The sequence below is a fragment of the Mytilus trossulus genome, chromosome 3 (assembly GCF_036588685.1).
Source record: "Mytilus trossulus isolate FHL-02 chromosome 3, PNRI_Mtr1.1.1.hap1, whole genome shotgun sequence".
Lineage (NCBI taxonomy): Eukaryota > Metazoa > Mollusca > Bivalvia > Mytilida > Mytilidae > Mytilus > Mytilus trossulus.
Genome location: NC_086375.1, coordinates 93,043,392 through 93,061,695, shown reverse-complemented (window position 1 = coordinate 93,061,695; position 18,304 = coordinate 93,043,392). Strand labels below are relative to the sequence as shown.

General features: G+C 32.9%; 1 protein-coding gene across 1 annotated transcript; it reads right to left on the bottom strand.

Annotated features, from left to right (window-relative positions):
* Positions 1-1,137: 1,137 nt before the first annotated feature.
* Positions 1,138-6,436, bottom strand: LOC134712877 (uncharacterized). Its single transcript, XM_063574862.1, has 2 exons — positions 6,308-6,436; positions 1,138-3,666 (listed from the first exon to the last, which is right to left on the bottom strand). Exons 1-2 carry the CDS (start codon positions 6,310-6,312, stop codon positions 1,770-1,772), a joined length of 1,902 nt encoding a protein of 633 aa, XP_063430932.1. The 5' UTR covers positions 6,313-6,436; the 3' UTR covers positions 1,138-1,769.
* Between the last annotated feature and the right edge of the window lie 11,868 nt (positions 6,437-18,304).

Here is an 18,304-nt window from a genome sequence, read left to right as displayed (position 1 = left end):
TAAAATAATGTACACACTAAGGTAAATGAAAATAATTTAACACGAAAGGAAGATTTTAGAGGTCTCGCATCTACTGAAAGCTAGTTAAAAGACAAAAACAATTTTTAAAAATAAAACAAACATGCAACAGAGACTAAAATCAACTTAAACACACGAGGTAAGGCTTTTTCAACTGATTTTATAGTTCGTTCTTACATTGTTCAGTTACACCACTGTCCCAGGTTAGGGGAGGGTTGAGGCCCCGCTAACCAACCACATTTTGTATGAATGTGCCTGTCCCATGTCAGGAGGATGTATTTCAGTGGTTGGAGTTTGTTTATGTGTTACCCATTTGTTTCTTTGTTCATTTCTACATACCTTAGGTCGTTAGGTTTCTCGTTTGAATTATTTTACATTATCATTTCGGGTCCTTTTATAACTGAATATGCGGTAGGGGCTGTGTTCATTGTTGAAGGCCGTTCGGTGACCTTATATATTAATGTCTGTCATATTGTCTCTTGTAGACAGTTGTCTCATTGGCATTCACACCACATTTTCTTTTTCATATTCTTTTTATATATCAAATCTTTCTTATATGAATCAGGTTATTAGTTTTTCTTATGAAATATTTTAGATATTACCTGTTCCCTTTTATAGATTACCACGTGATATGAATTTTGTTCATTGTTGAAGGCCGTACAGTGTCCTATAGTTGTTAGCATCTTCGTGTGCTTTTTGATAAACAGTCTTTTTATAATCAATCATTACACATACCCCCTTTTAAGATTTCTTGTTTCTTTTATTTTTTATACATTTTTATATAAGATAAAAGGGTCATGAGAGCTTATATCTATATATGTTTTATACTATGCAGAATTAATAAAATTTCTATATATTTTTTGCGATCAAGGGCGACCGCCATATCTGATAGACTTGGTTGCAAACTGTTACCTCCCTGGTTTCTTTTTCTTTAAAGATAAAAAAGAAGATGTGGTATGATTGCCAATGAGACAACTCTGAGAACAAAATGACAGAAATTAACACAACTAAAGGTCACCGTACGGTCTTCAACAATGAGCAGAGCCCATACCGCATAGCCCGTATATCATAGAAGAAGTTCTTAATAAAACCAGTGATATATAAACCAATCAGTTTGTTTCCATTATCATGTTTATTAATACAAAACCACTCCCTCCTTTATTACAACTGCCTTCTATCACATAGACTTTAAATCTCATATAGCAAAATATACTTAATTTTATAAAATAAAGTAATTTTAAAGTTTCATGACAAATATACGCTCCCCTTGATTATCACAGAATTAGAGAAAGAGAAACTAACGAAGCGTTTCATCATTTGTCTGAGATTTCATCTATAACAATAGAGCAACTATGCCAGTAATCAAGTCACTGAAAAACAGTATCATGCAGCGGCGACCTCCATTTCATTTACAGCCGATTGCATTGAGTGTGTAGGCAAAGGTAATACCTTTTGTTAGCTTGCTTGATAGCTGAACCGTGAAGTCATTATGTTATGTAAACTATCTGCCAACCTTTTTCATAAGAGTAGACTATTCCGACAGATAACCAATCTATGTGTCTGTTTGACTAGACTACTTTGAAAGTAGGGTAGTAAAATGTATACCTGTCAGACCTAGTAATGACTTCATGGTTCAGCTAACAAGCAAGCTAACGAAATATATCACCTTTGCCCTTCACACTCAATGAAATCGGCTGTAAGTTATGTCGACGTTTCATACGAGGAATAATCCTTAATCTCACAGAGTTTAATCATTTGTAACAATAACAATATTTTCGCAGTTCCTCATGTTCTTTTTCAATACATTTAGGTGCATCTCCATATTTATTTACTCGACTAATTGAACTTTCATGTAAGATAAATGTATCCGCTTCCACATTATGATTAACAGTTACTTCAAATAACCCGTCTCCTGGAGTTGTATAGACCCACACCTGATAAGTAGTATGAACTATTGCTGTATTGTCCGATAAATCTGCTCGGAAACCGTCAGCATCATTAGTCTTTTTAAATAGAAGCATATCGGTTTCTGGTAACAGTTTTTGTGCTCTCAATACATTTTTAAGTGTCAATTTTTCACAGAGTTTCCGATGAGGGTCTGTCAATTTATTTATTTCAGAAACAACATAGTTTGAAACTTTAAGCACGGCCTGATCTTCATTATTAAGACTTTCCCAATTTAAACAGGCACACCAATGATTGGCAATTCCCGCGCTGTCACAAGTTCTTGTTTTGGGGATTTCTTTGAACAAACTAATTCCCCTGTTACTTGTATCGCCTATTCCTGCACCTTTAAAGTTTAGAATGTCCAAGAAGGTAGGATGCAAGTCAAATGGACAAGTTAACCTATCAACATTTAATTTGAAGTTTTGATATGCTGCACTATGTTTAGATTTAAACCACTCAGGAAAGGAAAATCCAAAAAACGGAAGTCTTTCTTCTTGTTTACCTTGCAACGAAGATCGAAGACTGCTGAATCTAGCCCCATGATCGCTCATTAAAATTACAAGAGTATCTCTCAAGTATTTTCCATCATTTAGAAATTTTAAGAGATTAACCGTGTCCTCATCTGCAGTTTCAACCATGTTGTTATCCCCATGACTGACTTCACTATGGAAACCAAAAACAAATTTTGGAACTTTGTCATATGTAGTGTAAATGTCACGAATCCATTGCATAAAAACTTCAGATCTTCTTTTACTACCTAAGCACAGTTTTTTGTGTTTGCGATAGTAATTTCTTTGTGCTGCTACATAAAACGGTCTCATATAATGATCAGTTGGTTGTTCCTTGAAGCCCACCATTCTATATGTAAATGTTCCTATATCTGGACAATCTTCGCCCCACGCAGTGACGTATCCATTCTTCTGAAAATCTTTCCAAACCATTGGGTAAATATCGACAAAGTCCTTTTTAGGCAGTCTTTTAAGTGTTCGGGGTAATTCTAATTCTGTTTTCCCCGTAAAAATGGGTATAAGAGCTTGTGGTGTTCCATCACCTACGATATTATATCCGTTTAGTATTGTTCCTTTTAAAGTCTCAGTGAAATATTCATATGTCTTTTTCAATTTTCTCATATATGTCATATGAGACAGAGAATCAAAACCGAGTATTAATACATCTAAACCTAGACCGGAAGTCAGATTAGCTATCTTTTTGTGATATTCCGGTACATTTCGCACGCCGACATGTACATTTTCGTACACATTTTTGTCTTTCGCGATGCAGTAAACTTTCACAAAATCATATTTAAGAGGTAGAACTGAAGAATCAGATAAAGTCACAGTTTCTAAATCTTTGTTCCTGAAGTCATCAATACGATCAAAATAAGTAAGTTGACAAGAAATACTTCCATGATTTTTCTTTGCTTCAGATGTAATAAACACCGATCCATTCGAAATAGAAACCCAAGCCGGATCTTCGGAACACTTTACCGGATCAACGGAATGAAAATGTTTAGCATAATCTCCTTCAAATGGATTTAATTTTGGCTGAACACATACTTGTTCTCTTTTTCTTTGAACCGATCTAGTAGAGAGCTCTATTATTGTAGGTGAGACGATAACATTAGACATTGACATCCCAATATAAATACCCATCAATATAAACCCAAGCACTAGCAATAGTCTCCGCGTTCCTTGGCGCATTCTGAAATAAATAAAAATATACAGGTATATCAATTTACGTTGGTTTCTTGAAAAACCGTATTTAAATTCAATCATTGTTACATTTATTTAACTATTATATGCACAAACTACATAAACAATCACTTAGGGACAACATCAAAATATCAATGAAGGATAAAAAACTTAATTCAAAAAGTGTTGGGGTGGGGGGTTAAACGTGCTGCAAGTTTTGTTTATTCTACATCGATTTTACATATATCCATATGGGTCAATCAATTTTTCCCAAGTTAAGTTAAGAGGGGGGTAGGGGGTCATTAAAAAAACTATCTGAATTAAGTTTTTTATCCTACATTGAACTTTTGATGTCGTCCCTTATAAATATGTGATTTTTTTTTGATAGATCGACTTACTTTCAGGGGCGAACGACCCAAGAATTTTGAAAGGAATGCTTAATTCATATAAAATGGAATATATTTATATCATATTTTAGACGATCTTAATGTTAAAATAATCATAATCACGCCCTCAACCCCCTCTTGATTCGCCACTGACTTTTGCCATTAAAATAGGTTAATATTTGACCAGCTTGGTTGGATAGATACTTTATCCTTAATTTTATCCTTATCTTTGATAGTCAAACTTTGGAATCTTAATTATAATTAAGAAGTGAAATAGCTCTTATCAGTATAGAGACCATGCAGCATCAAACCTAGGTGGCCGAGTGGTCTAGCGTGTCGAATACAGTGCAAGGCGATTTGGTGTCACGATTTCTCAGAAGCATGAGTTCGAATCACGACGAGGGAAGAACAATAAAAAATTGCAACAGCAAATTTACAGATCTAACATTGTTGGGCTGATGTTAAGACACATTATAGGTGTATGTACACCAATCATCTAAACATCAGCCTAAGAATATGACCTGAAAATTTGCTTTTGCAAATGTTTTGTTTTCCCCTGGACTCATGTTTCAGAGCATATGGAAATTTTATACTCAGTACGCAGGAATTTCATTAGGTATTTATGGATGGGTTTGCAATCTCCGGTGTAGCGTTCACATCCCTTCCATATAAAAAAGATGTGGTATGATTGCCAATGAGACAACTATCCACAAAAGACCAAAATGACACAGATATTAACAACTATAGGTCACCGTACGGCCTTCAACAATGAGCAAATCTCATACCGCATAGTGAGCTATAAAAGGCCCCGATAAAACAATGAAAAACAATTCAAACGAGAAAACTAACGGCCTTTTTTATGTAAAAAAACAATACTGCACTTATATAAGTCAAAAACTTAGAAATTTTAAGGATTTAACTATTTATTATTGTAATAATGAATAATGAGCAAATAAAATTGATATGTTCCCGAACTCGTGTTTATGGAAATCGGCGTTTTATATATATGCATCATGTCATCTCAGTAAAACGCAAAAATACTTTTTTTCTTTCTGGAAAGAAAATTTGACATATAGATTGAAAGTCATCTCTTTGGTAGCATCTTATTTCAAAGAATAGTAATTTTGTCTCGTAACACTTTGGGATTGATCATAACTAATGATTATGAAAGGACATAGTGATTAACTCACCGTTTATGCTTCATCTATCAGTCGGCAAGCGAGTTTTTTTTAATTATGTCATACTTGTGCATTACATATACAAATCTCTGATTTAGAAAGAAAAACTTTTCACTTGTTCAGTACCTTAAACTGTAACATGCATGAACGTGACTCTTAGAACACGATCATATACCAAATCATCATGGTCAATATTAATTATCAGTGTAGGACAATGAGTAAAATCTCCAAAAGACTACATGTATATTCCTGCATCACGTGATTTTTACCACCTGGAGAAGTTACATTAGAATAATAACATTAGATGTAGGTTTCATTATAATACTTTATTCTGATTGGCTAACTGCACATTACGTGTTATTCCTCAAGTAATTGCATTACTGAATAAAACTTTTCATTCATGATAACACGTGGTCCCATAATAAAGTGCACATGCAGGTGAATTAAATAAAACAATTATAAAATTCATGTTTTCATGATCATAGGTAAAAAAATATTGAATGCTTCTTTTTGTAACTTCATAGGATTTAAAAGCGTTGACCGCGCTTCATACAAAATGTACTTCGGTCAGCGCTTTTACACCCCAATGAAGTTACAAAAAGAAGCACTCGTTTCTTAAAATAAATACCATGTATGGAAAGTAAAACTACAATTCAAAACATAAAGTCCGACGACACATGTAAGAACAAGATTCTGTTTGGTAAATGATGCTAGCAGTCGGAAACCCGGTTGAAATAGAACAAAAGAATCGAAGCTCTTGGTTAGAGAAGGCGAGAAATGTTTGCTGTAATGTTTACTATAGACAAGTGACAAAAAATTTAAAAGTTAATAGAAACAAACATTTGCATAAGTTTTCAATTTATTAAGAACCTAGTTAAGCAGAACAATTAGCCTGATATCAAGTCGACGACATGTGCATCTTTCAAGTTGGATGTAGAAAATGCATAACCTCCGTTTAAAAAAAAAATATCACAGACGGAAAACATTTCAATCTATTAGTTCAGTAATTTTCCTGTAAAAGTAATCAACGAATATTAATTTCGACAATAATACCTTCAAACTAAGAAAATTACTAGAAAAGACATACCTCATGATAAATAGTTAATGGCGATACCATCCACAGGTTCCGACGACTAAATACAGAATTACATGTAGGACTTGAAAGCATGCAAGTAAAAAGGTGTGTTTGATTTACTCGATGTAGCACAGGACAAACAATATTTCATATGCTTTTTTACTCGTCAACATTGGTCATTAACGTTTTGATTTTCGTAATATACATTAATGCATAATTTAATATTAAGTGGTAACATTTGGTCGAATAATCATGCATCACTTCGTTCAAACAGTCGTTTCCAGGATCGAATGATAGATAATTAATTATCAATACACATCAGTTGTTACATATGTTCAAAATATTTAAAATATTAGTATGTGTGATAAGACAAGATTATTTATTTCTAAAATCTGCAAGGCATCCACCTCAGAATCAAACGGTTGTCCGCTTAAATATTACCAATCTGATTTTGTTAAAATATGATAAACCGATCAATGCATGACAAAATCCGTATCGCATGCGGTATCACCATTCGACCGAATATCAGCCATGGGGACCTTCGGCCCTCGGGACTGATGTTGGATTCTCGTGGGGATACAGCATGCGATACGAATTTTGCCATGTATTATTCTATATATATAATGGAGAAAAAAAGTAACTAGTAGTATTGGTAGGCTTGAAATAACTTGCGCCAATCCTTTTAAATAAGTGTTTGGACGGTTTTTGTATCATATACTCAAGATACTCATCATCGAGTGCATTCCGTTTGCGTCCCGGGGATTACACATTTTAGTCTTTCCATCTCTCTATTTTTAACGGGGATACATGATCATCAGTGTAACGAAGTTCAATGAAACAAATCCATTGTGACATATATTTTTTCCTGAATTTGTATGTATTACTGTATATAAACCGTCGGTTCAAAACAAAAACTCCTATGATGTTTTTTTCTATAGTTATACGAAGGGATTTGATAGAAATATCGGTACAGAAAATGGACGTTAGCCGCGTCAATTGGATTCAGTTTTATATTTTAGTTTGTCAAGTTATCTTAATTTGTCAGAAGTCTCAGTTATTTTAAACGGTACCGTTATAAAAGAAAAAAAATATACCATGATTCGTCAAAATCAGTTGATTGTAAAACCATCATAGAAAAATGAACTCTGTTTCCTTATGAAGTGTTTTGTTTGTTTGTATTTCGTCCTTTTATTAACATGGTGGATGGAGTCTGTCTTATGGATTCTAAACACAATTTTGGATCGTGTCTTCGTTTAACATTCTACATATACATGCATTAAAATTAAATAAAGCAACTTTGTTTAAATATTCTTAAAGCAGTCAGGTTGTCTTGTGAAAAGTATACGGATGTATCTTTGGTTAAATGATAATCTTTTTTTTCTATATTTCTTAAGGATGTACTTAGGTGAGGTTTTGGAATTTGTGTAAGAAGTCCAGCTCCTTGGTGTTTTTCCATACGATACAAGGTGAAATATTTTGCCCCATAACACCCATTTATATTTTCATATAAGCCTAGAATGCAGATACCAGAATTAAAATGATGTTCGCCAGACACGAGTTAAGTCTACAAGAAAAGCATCAGTGACGCTCGAATGACAAATGTTAAAAGGCTAAATACATGTACATTACAAAGTTAAGGAACTATTCTTTGGGTCGACAATCATTAGCTTTTCGAACAGGTCAAAGTTTATTATAGAACAGTGACTCAAAAAAGAAATAAAATAAAAACAACTCGAGGTTAGAATACCGTTAGTAATGATGACCGTGCTTGAAAGTCACATGTAAAGCTCTTTCTGCCGTGTCCTGTATTTAGATAATAAAAACGAACATCAGCAGGATATTCTAATATTTGAATTCTAATGTCAAACGGCCTACATTAAATGTATTGACTCCTGAATCCTGACATTTTATCCAGATTTTTTTAGAACGCAAACCGATAGTGTGCTTTTGAAATGTGATCTATAGTGTGAATGAATCAAGACGTGTAGGAAATTTGGTCAACACAACGAATACAATTTTCAAAACCGTACCATAGTACAAGTGTGAAGATACTATAAGATTAAACTATTAAAACAAAAAAACAAAATTTGAGTTGGAATTTCATAATAAACTAACGTTCCTGTTAGTTTTATTTTTTTCAAATCCCTTTGATTATATATAATATCAATACACACGGATGTCAAGTATTTAGGGACATCAAAAGATGGATTAAGGATAAAAAAAATAATTAAAAAAAAATTCAAATAGTTTGGGGGGGCGGTTAAACAGGGGCAACAGACACATTTTTTAAACAATAATGATTGTGGCCAAGTTTGGTTAAATTTTGGCCGAGTAGTTTCAGAGGAGAAGATTTTTGTAAAATTTACCACGACGGACTCCAAGTGATCGAGAAATCCATCTACAGTTTTGCCGGAATGTGTTAAAAATTAGATCGTCGACACCAAATTTTATGACATATTTTTTTATAAAGTAACTTGTTAAACTTTGCTAAACCTTTGACCGGAGGTCAATTTGAAAATAACTGAAGTTCTATTGTACAGAGACGTTGAATAGTTTATATTAGAGGACATATTTGAAATATCCTACGCTTTGAAAATACATAGAACAGATAAACAATATTTTCTTATAAAATAGTTAAACAAGTAGAATTTACATACATTAACTATGATAAACTAAATGAAATGAAAAAAACTGAATTTTCTTTTACAATACGCCATGTATAACGAAATACTTGTACATCTTATTATGAAATATAAAGAACTATAATAGTCTAAAAAAAATGAGATTTACTTTTAGTCGAGTATCAAGTTGCAAAAAGCGAGTATCAAGTTATTGAAGGTATGTATCGAGTTATAAAAAGTGAGTATCGAGTTATGAATTGTGAGTATCGAGTTATAAAAGTGAGTATCGAGTAATCCATCTACAGTTTTGCTGGAATGTGTTAAAAATTAGATCGTCGACACCAAATTTTATGACATATGGAGAACTTGGTCGTACACCAATAGATACCGTAATAAAATGTAGAATGGTGTGTTTTTGGAACAAACTTATCAACAACGAAATTAAACGTAGCAGTATACTTTATCAAATTATGTTCAACTTAAAAGATGATCACAATTTCAAATGGATGGATTATATCAAATCGATTGTAGACAATGCCGGACTAAGCGTTGTTTGGACTCAGCAATCACCATTAGAAATAAATCAACTAAAAATCGTACTGACAGAAAAACTAAAAGATGCATTTATTCAACAATGGCATAGTCAAATTGACAACTCATCAAGAGGAGAATTTTATGGACTTTTTAAAACAGTCTTTGGCTTAGAAAACTATCTTTTAAAATAAACACCATTCAAACGTAAATATATTTTTAAATTAAGATGCTGCAATGTAAAAAATATCAGTAGAGCTGGGAAGATGGTATAACATTCCAAAAGAAGAGAGGACATGTAATTTGTGTTCATCTGCAATTGGCGATGAATTAGTATATCATTATTTATTTGAATGCAATTCTGTATTAGTAAAAAATATCAGAAATCAGCATATTCCAGAGTACAATGTGAGATATCCAAGTGGAGTAAAAATGAAAGGACTACTGTCATTGACTAATATTAACGTACTTAAAAAGTGTCTTTATTCATTTCAAAGTTAACTAAAATATTATAATATTAAAATATTATAATATAAAGTAAGGTAATTTTCTAAATATTTCATTTCTAAGTTGTTTTATTTATTTCTTTAATTGTATGTGATTGTATTTTGTAATTTACCTCTTGTTTCACATGTCAATGTGACGGAGTGTTTTTGAAATAAAGCATATTGCTATTGAGTAATACAAAGTGAATATCAAGTAGCTAAAAGTGAGTATCGAGTTATAAAAGTGAGAATCGAGTTATAAACAGTGATTATCGAGTAACAAAAACTATCATGTATATTTTTGTAAAGATTATTATTTTAAACGAATGATCATCTCATGGTTTGTTTCCCTTATCATTACTTACTAATTCTTAAGGCTTTCAATTAACTTTTAATAAAATTTGATACATTTCTATTTTATATGATTTGATTGCAAAGGATAGTCGTTTTACTTTATTTATTTTATTAATATTTGCTTTAACTTTATATCATTAATACTTTTTGTTCTACTTCATTATGGAAGAACTAAGGTAGTAGTTAATTGTGCATTGAGCATTTAATATTTTGGAAGAACTAAATTGATCTTTTTTTAATTTTGGAAGAACTCGATCATTTTACATTGGCACATGTTAAATATTTTACAGAGTCCACATTATAATACTCCTAAAACAATTGGCTGTACTTGTTTATTTCGTCTATTGTTGAAGATTGAATACTGTAAACCAACTTATTTTCGCGGATACTTTATTTCGCGTTTTACCCATTCTTGACTACTTCGCGGCTATTTAATTTCGCGATTTTCTGATTTACTTGATGAAGTTAAATAAGGAAAGATCCAAGGTTTACATATTCGCGACGATTTATGTTCGCGTTATTTTTCTACTCGCGAAAGTCGCGAAAATAAATCGCCCGCGAAAATAAGTTGGTTTACAGTAATGCCCTCTAGATGGCGTTAGGTGGTTTTTGGGGTTTTTTTTTGTCGTTATGTTGCTTTCTCTTTGACATCCATGTACATTAGAAAAATTAGAAAATTAACGGTCTTAAATTATTTATAAAAAAAAAATCCGAAAAACAAATATGACACAGATAAACCATGAAAAACCACTGCACTCCAGGCCAATAAAGAATATAACGGGTTAAACATGTGTGTGAGCACTCAACCTAGAACATGTGTATAACAGCACAACATAAAACATAATTCAAAATTCTTGGTTAAAGGACAATTTTGATAATCTAAAAATAGTGTAAGGGAGGTAATCCAATTCCATTTAAATCATACTGAACAAGTCTAAATTGAAAACTATTTAATAAGTTCAAACCATTGATTGCGTTGGATAAATATAGCAATTTGTATACGTGTGCATGTAAAACAAATTTCGTTGAAGAATGGTCTAAATACAGCACAAACAACATTTTCCAACCGACCAAAAAAGTGAAAAAATATGAATTTTATACTAAACAGAAAACAATAAACTTGCAGCAAAGATGTTATACCACAAATATGAGGTGCACATTTTTAATGTACACCATATCCGGATTTCGACAATAAATGTCTCTTCAGTGATGTTGGGGATCTGAACGATATTTGGAAGGCCGTATAATTTATCTCAATTTAGGATAGACTCTTGAATTTAAAGAGTCAAAGTAGGATGAACGGATCATATAAACTGGAGGGTAAATATGATACAAGCCCAAACATATATATATATATATATACATATATATATAACTCATCTAAACATCAACCCAACAATGTTAGATCTGTAAAGGAGTAGGTTCGGTAAGGGTCGAGTTTGGCCTTAAACTTCAGGTTCATCAAACGAAAGATTTTGGACACTTTTTAAACACTTGAGTGTCTATTTCAATTGATTCAATTAGTTTCTGTGAAAGATTTTAACTTATTAAGTCATTAAAAACGCTCTGATTCAGGCTTAAATTTGAAAAATCTATCAAATATGCTAAAAAACGTCACTTTTCAGATGTTTTTTGTCAAAAATAAAAGTAGTCGCATCCGTGTTCATCCTCAATCGTTATTTATGTTATGTATTATCATCAAATACGAAATAGATATCAGTATTAATATGAATGAACACGAATATGGCCACTTTCATTTAACACGGAAACCATCTAAAATTTAACTATAATGCGAAAACTGTGAAGATTTAGCATGACTTAATGATGCTAGTATCCGATATATGTACATTGTATTGTCAAAAAAACATTGTATTTGTGTAACAGAAGCATTCTTCTTTCCAGTAAATAGCTAAAAGATTACTTTTTCACAATTTTGGAAAAATGCTATATTTAGGGGCCAAAATGGGGAACCTACACCTTTGCTTTCGAAAAACTTGTGTTACTCCCGCGCCGGGATTCGAACCCAATGCTACTGAGATATCGTGACACCAAATCGCCTGCACTGCAGCCGTCCCCCTAGACCACATGGGCTTCATTTTTCATTTTTAATTATAATACCAACAATCAGTGAAACAACTTTTGATCAAGGAGCCTGTCTGTTGAATCCATTTACATTCTGTCTCAATATTGTTTCGTCCTAAATTTGCTTTAAATATATTTGGAGAGGCTATTTGACGCCTAACACGAAAAGTTCAGCCCCCATTGGTCGACTCCCCAACATGACAATGTACCGATCAACAGACCACATTTACTTTATCTTTTAGTTCTTTTAATACAACGTTTAGTCGCATTAAAATCATTTCCCTATTTTTCTAAATCATATTGTTTTGTTTGTAACGTAAAGTACAAGTCCGAAAATATATCAAACTTTCAGAACAATTGCATGTTTACATCTTACAAATTTAGCCACTACACATTCATATATACCCCTACATACATAATTACACTCTACACAATCATATTCTAGAAACTGTTACATCTGCTAAGTACTTAGGCATCACATTACAATCAAACCTTAAATGGGACAAACACATAGATGACAATATCTCGAAAGCCAACAAAACTCTCGGCTCCCTTCGAAGAAACCTGAAAACATCAAATCAGAACATCAAGAGCAAGGCATACCAAGCACTTGTCCGTCCCAAACTCTAATACTCTTGTTCAGTTTGGGACCCCCACACTTCAGAATCTTTTTCAAAGATAGAAATGGTTCAAAGGCGAGCTGCTCGGTATGCCTGCAACAGGTATCATAATACTAGTAGTGTATCAAACATGCTGATCAAAATTTTTTCGTTCATTGTGTAATCATACGTTTTTTGAATGAGTTAAGTCTGTCAATTGATATTTTATCGTGTGTTTTTTTGTTGTTGTGATGTTATGCTATTGTTTCAGAAAAAGGGAGAAGGTTTGGTTCCATTAAAACGTTTAATCCCGCTGCAAATGTTTGCACCTGTCCTAAGTCAGGAATCAGAAGTTGTCGTTTGTTTATGTAATATATGCGTGTTTCTCGTTTCTCGTTTTGTTTATATAGATTAAACCGTTGGTTTTCCCGTTTGAATGGTTTTACACTAGTAATTTTGGGGCCCTTTATAGCTTGTTGTTCGGTGTGAGCCAATGCTCCGTGTTGAAGGCCGTACTTTAACCTATAATGGTTTACTTTTTAAATTGTTATTGGGATGGAGAGTTGTCTCATTGGCACTCACACCACATCTTCCTATATCTGTGAACACACTAAACTGGCCTATTTTAACACAACGCAGACTGCGTGCACGACTGGTTATGATATACAAGATCACACATTATCTTGTTGCTATACCACCTAGCAGACTTCTTATTCCATTAGACTCAAGAACCAGAAAACACCATTCTCACACCTTCAGATACATTTATACATCAAAAGACTCGTTCAGATTTTCATTTTTCCCATACACAATAACTCAATGGATTTTTTTACCAACCTCAGTAGTAAAGACACAGACAGTCGACTCTTTCAGAGATCAGCTTACATATGCTGATCTCTCCACCATTATTTAAAAAACTGCATCTCCTGTACATAGTTTTAATCACTACATCTGTTCTTTGCACCGTTTGTAAATAACTAAAATTTTAACTTAATTTTAATAAATAGGCCACGTAGGCACCAGTTATTAATCATCTTTATTCAGATGGAAAACTAGAAAACTTAAAGTAGAAGAAGCAGAGACAAATCAAGAGATGTTCCGAAAACTGAAAAAATAACCTTATAACTATATTTGTGATTGCTAGCAATAACGGGTGTCACCCTCGTCTCACCACAACCCTCAAATTGCCAGGAAAATGGCAGCCATTGGGAACATTCAAGAGTCGAACGTCGTATCTAGACATGCCAGTTATCATATCTGCAAATTCTCCGGCAGTTTAGAGCATTTTGTTTTTTGTTTACATTTTTGACGTTTCCATGGTAATGGCGGCCATTTTTAAAATCCCAAAATCATGCATTAACTCTGCGTATGCTACTTAACATTTCGATTAAGTTTTATGAAGTTTGGTGCATTTTGATTGGTTTTAGTTCCCATGGTAACGGTATCCATTTTTTGAATTTCAAAGACTGGAACCACTTTCATTTATTACATGGTACATTCCAATTAAATTTCATTTGGTTTAATCTTCTTATTTTTCAAGGAAATGCAGCTTTTGTATGTTTTCCCATAGGGCCAATGTTAAACTTTCGCCCTGTTCCCATGACAATGGCGGCCGTTTTGGAATTTCTAAATACTAAATTTCAATGTAGGCATGCCAGTTAACATTTCCATAAAGTTTCATCCAGTTGAGTCTTATAATAAAAGATTTCGATTTTCATGGAAACGGTGGCCATCTTTGAAAATTCCATAGTCAAATGTACAACTTCAGACGGTGCTTTACATTATACCATAGTTTCATCAATATTTGTTCATTCATTTCCGAGAACTACCGCGTACAAAAAAGTGTGGAAGAAAAAATAAAAAGAACCATCCAAAAATTTATTTCATCTCTCTTCTTTCATTTCCATTCCATAAAAACTGAGAAATAAGAAAAATTACACTTCAATTAAAGGGACCTATATAAGCGAGATCATAAATTGTGGCCTTGGGTCAGAGCAGCAGAATCCTTAAACGACTGACTTATGTTCGGGTTTCTTAACACCAACAATTCCAATTTATTAATCAATCAAACTGAATATCTTTCCAACTTCATAAATTGTTTACCAAATACTAATAACTCCAAGAGATATATGATGTTTATATTAAAGTGTATGATAAACAATCAAAATATGAAGCTATTGACTTCATTTGTACCTTTATATAAACAGTTAACATGATATCTAACACATCAACAAATTTGGGTGTGTGGGGGTGTTTCTTGTTTTTATTTACTTTTATCATATATTTAAATAGGAGAGTCATCAGGATAACGATAAGTGTTGTTGAATTTACCAATCAAATGCAATTAAGACGGATCTTTACTGTGTTTTGCCATATACTTTGATCCATAACAGTACAAAAACAAGTCTGCTACTAAAGAGGGGCAATTGGTGACAATTGGAAAACCTACACTCTGTCGATAAACTTGAATTGCCGAAAGATAAATAAATATTATCAAGGAAACAATAACAACTTCAGTCATATCATCAAGTTAGTAAGTATGTCTAACATGATGACCTTTCTCAGTAGAGAAGAATACTTTAATTTACCGGATTTGATATCACATAAGCAACACGACGGGTGCCATATGTGGAGCAGGATCTGCTTACCGTTACGGATCACCTGAGATTACCCCTAGTTTTTGGTGGGGTTCGTGTTGTTTATTCTTTGGTTTTCTATGTTGTGTCATGTGTACCAATGTTTGTCTGTTTGTCTTTTTCATTTTTAGCCATGGCGTTGTCAGTTTGTTTTAGATTTTTGAGTTTGACTGTCCCTTTGGTATCTTTCGTCCCTCTTTTAAATTAGTTGCAGCAAATATATTTGCATTTTCATAATTCAAACGACCATTTGAATAATGGGAAAACTTTTGTTTGTTTTCAACGGTATATTGTCAAGTAATCATCAGGTTTGCTGACTTTTTTCCGTTGTACTGTAAGACCTGCTTCATATTATTGAAAGAATAGTAGTTTCTTGTGATTTATAGTAGCAGATTTATGTAACACATTTATTGAATAGATAAAACATACAAACAAAATATATACCATATCTTAACATACCAAGGATTGCATCTTAGTTATCACAGAGTAAAAATAATAACAAAGTAACCTCTTTTGGATGAATTAGTGAGGAATCCTAAAAAAAAATTGGAATCCAATTTTTTAATTTTATACTTCTGAAACTGGAGATAGCGGAGAGTTAGATTCGTCTTTAGATGACCTTGAACTTTTCAACAAACGTAGTTCGCAATCAGAAGACGACACTATGCTATCGACCGACATAACTGATACTTTTGTAGTAATGGACGAATCAGACGAACAGTTACGAAAAACTTTATCTTCACGATTGTTTTGTATCGAGTCAACAAATTCCTGTGAAAATAGATTGTCACAACTTAAGTTTGAGACAGTAACGTCATTAGGTTGATCAGACGTATCATCCATAGCACCATTTATTATACCTTTACCCGGGGGCATAGTGGTTATGTTATTCATCTGAACATCTTCTTTTTTCACCAGCGAATTGTGTAGGGCTTCTTCTTCCAGATTCGACTGTTCCACCGTATGTTTGATAGAGTTTTCTTTGGATTTTAAGTTATGATTTGCCTCTTCCGAATTAGATTTAACATGACGTTGCTCTTTCGCTGTTTTTATCTTTGTAGAAGTACGTGTACCTTTTGACAATACTGATTCTAATCTGTAAATAAACATCAGCATTTATTCCCATGCCCAAATCTTAAAAAAACTTAAATGTCTAGTGTTTAGCGTTCACTTGCTTTGTGTTAATTATAATTATTTAATCAAAATATGCGTATTGATTACTGAATTCATTTAGCAAAATCTAAGTTCTGACTATTTTTCGTAATTTGTTATACAAAGAGGAATAACTATGAACATGTACAAATGCAAACTGGACTTAAAGGAGATGTTAAAACTCTCATTTTATTTCTGGAAACATTTTTACATTTTAGCACATGAAAAAGCAGCAATAAGTTATTTATCACGAAAGCGTAATAACATGAAACATATTGGACATCTCTTCCAATCTTTCAGACTTCTCGACTGATTTTGATTGCTTGTTCCTCTGCCCAAGGTTTAGATTGGGAGGCCAAACAGCCCGAAAACCTGTTTAACCTCTCTACATTCTGTAGGTGTTTGTCCCAAGTAAAACGCCTGTACTTCAGTGGTTGTCGTCTGTTGCTAAATATCATATTTGTTGGTTGTTTTGTTCTTTTATACATAAATAAGGATGTAAGTTATTCCTTGGTAATTTTGTACAGTTGTAATTGTGAGGTCTTTTAACTACGATTTTTTTTATTGCCAATAAAACAACTATCCAACAGAGGTCATAAGACGATTATAAACAATCGACGGATGTGCATGCATTAACTATCATGTTTAAGTCAAATTTATTTTTGGCGGCGGTCATAAAGCGATTATGATTTAGACAAAATGTGAGTGAGCACATCGTTATTCTTACGACTTTACTATCGAAATGTAAATTCACTTCAACGTATTCATATATATCAGAGTTGACAAGGATATAATATCGAGGAGAAAACGCATTTGACATTACAACTGATAGAACAGGACATTTTGTTTTTGGTTCAACTATTTGAAGAGGGCAAGACATATCTCAAAACATATTTTTAACTATGTTTTTAACATTTTTGTACATATTATATCTGAATAATGTTAAATAAATAACTTAAGGAGATAATAATCACTTAAAACAATAGGAAGCTGTCAAACTTACCCATGGTTATTTGCACTGATAGCATGAAAAAAAAAGTATAATTAATAGATGATGTGTAATACAATTTCCTACACAGGAAAATGAATGTACCAAGTCAGGAATATGACAGTTGTTATACATTCGTTGGATGTGTTTGGGCTTTAGATTTTGCCATTTGATTTCGGACTTATGCCGTATTTGGAACAACTTTTTGAATTTTGGGTTCTCAATGCTCTTCAACTTTATACTTGTTTGGCTTTCGAACTTTTTTTATCTGAGCGTCACTGATGAGTCTTAGGAAGATGAAACGCGCGTCTGGCGTACTTAATTATAAGCCAGATACCTTAGGTAAATTTTGCTCGGAGTTCAGTATTTCTGTGATTTAACTTTTTGATACTTTTCACAACATAGCGCTATGTATCACTATGTTTTTAAAAAATTCACATACCAACAATTTAAACAAGGTTTAGTCCATACAAAAGGAAATGCTTTTACCAAGTCTGGAACATGACAGTTGTTCTACATTGAGTTGATGTGTTTGAGCTTTTGATTTACACATTTGAGACT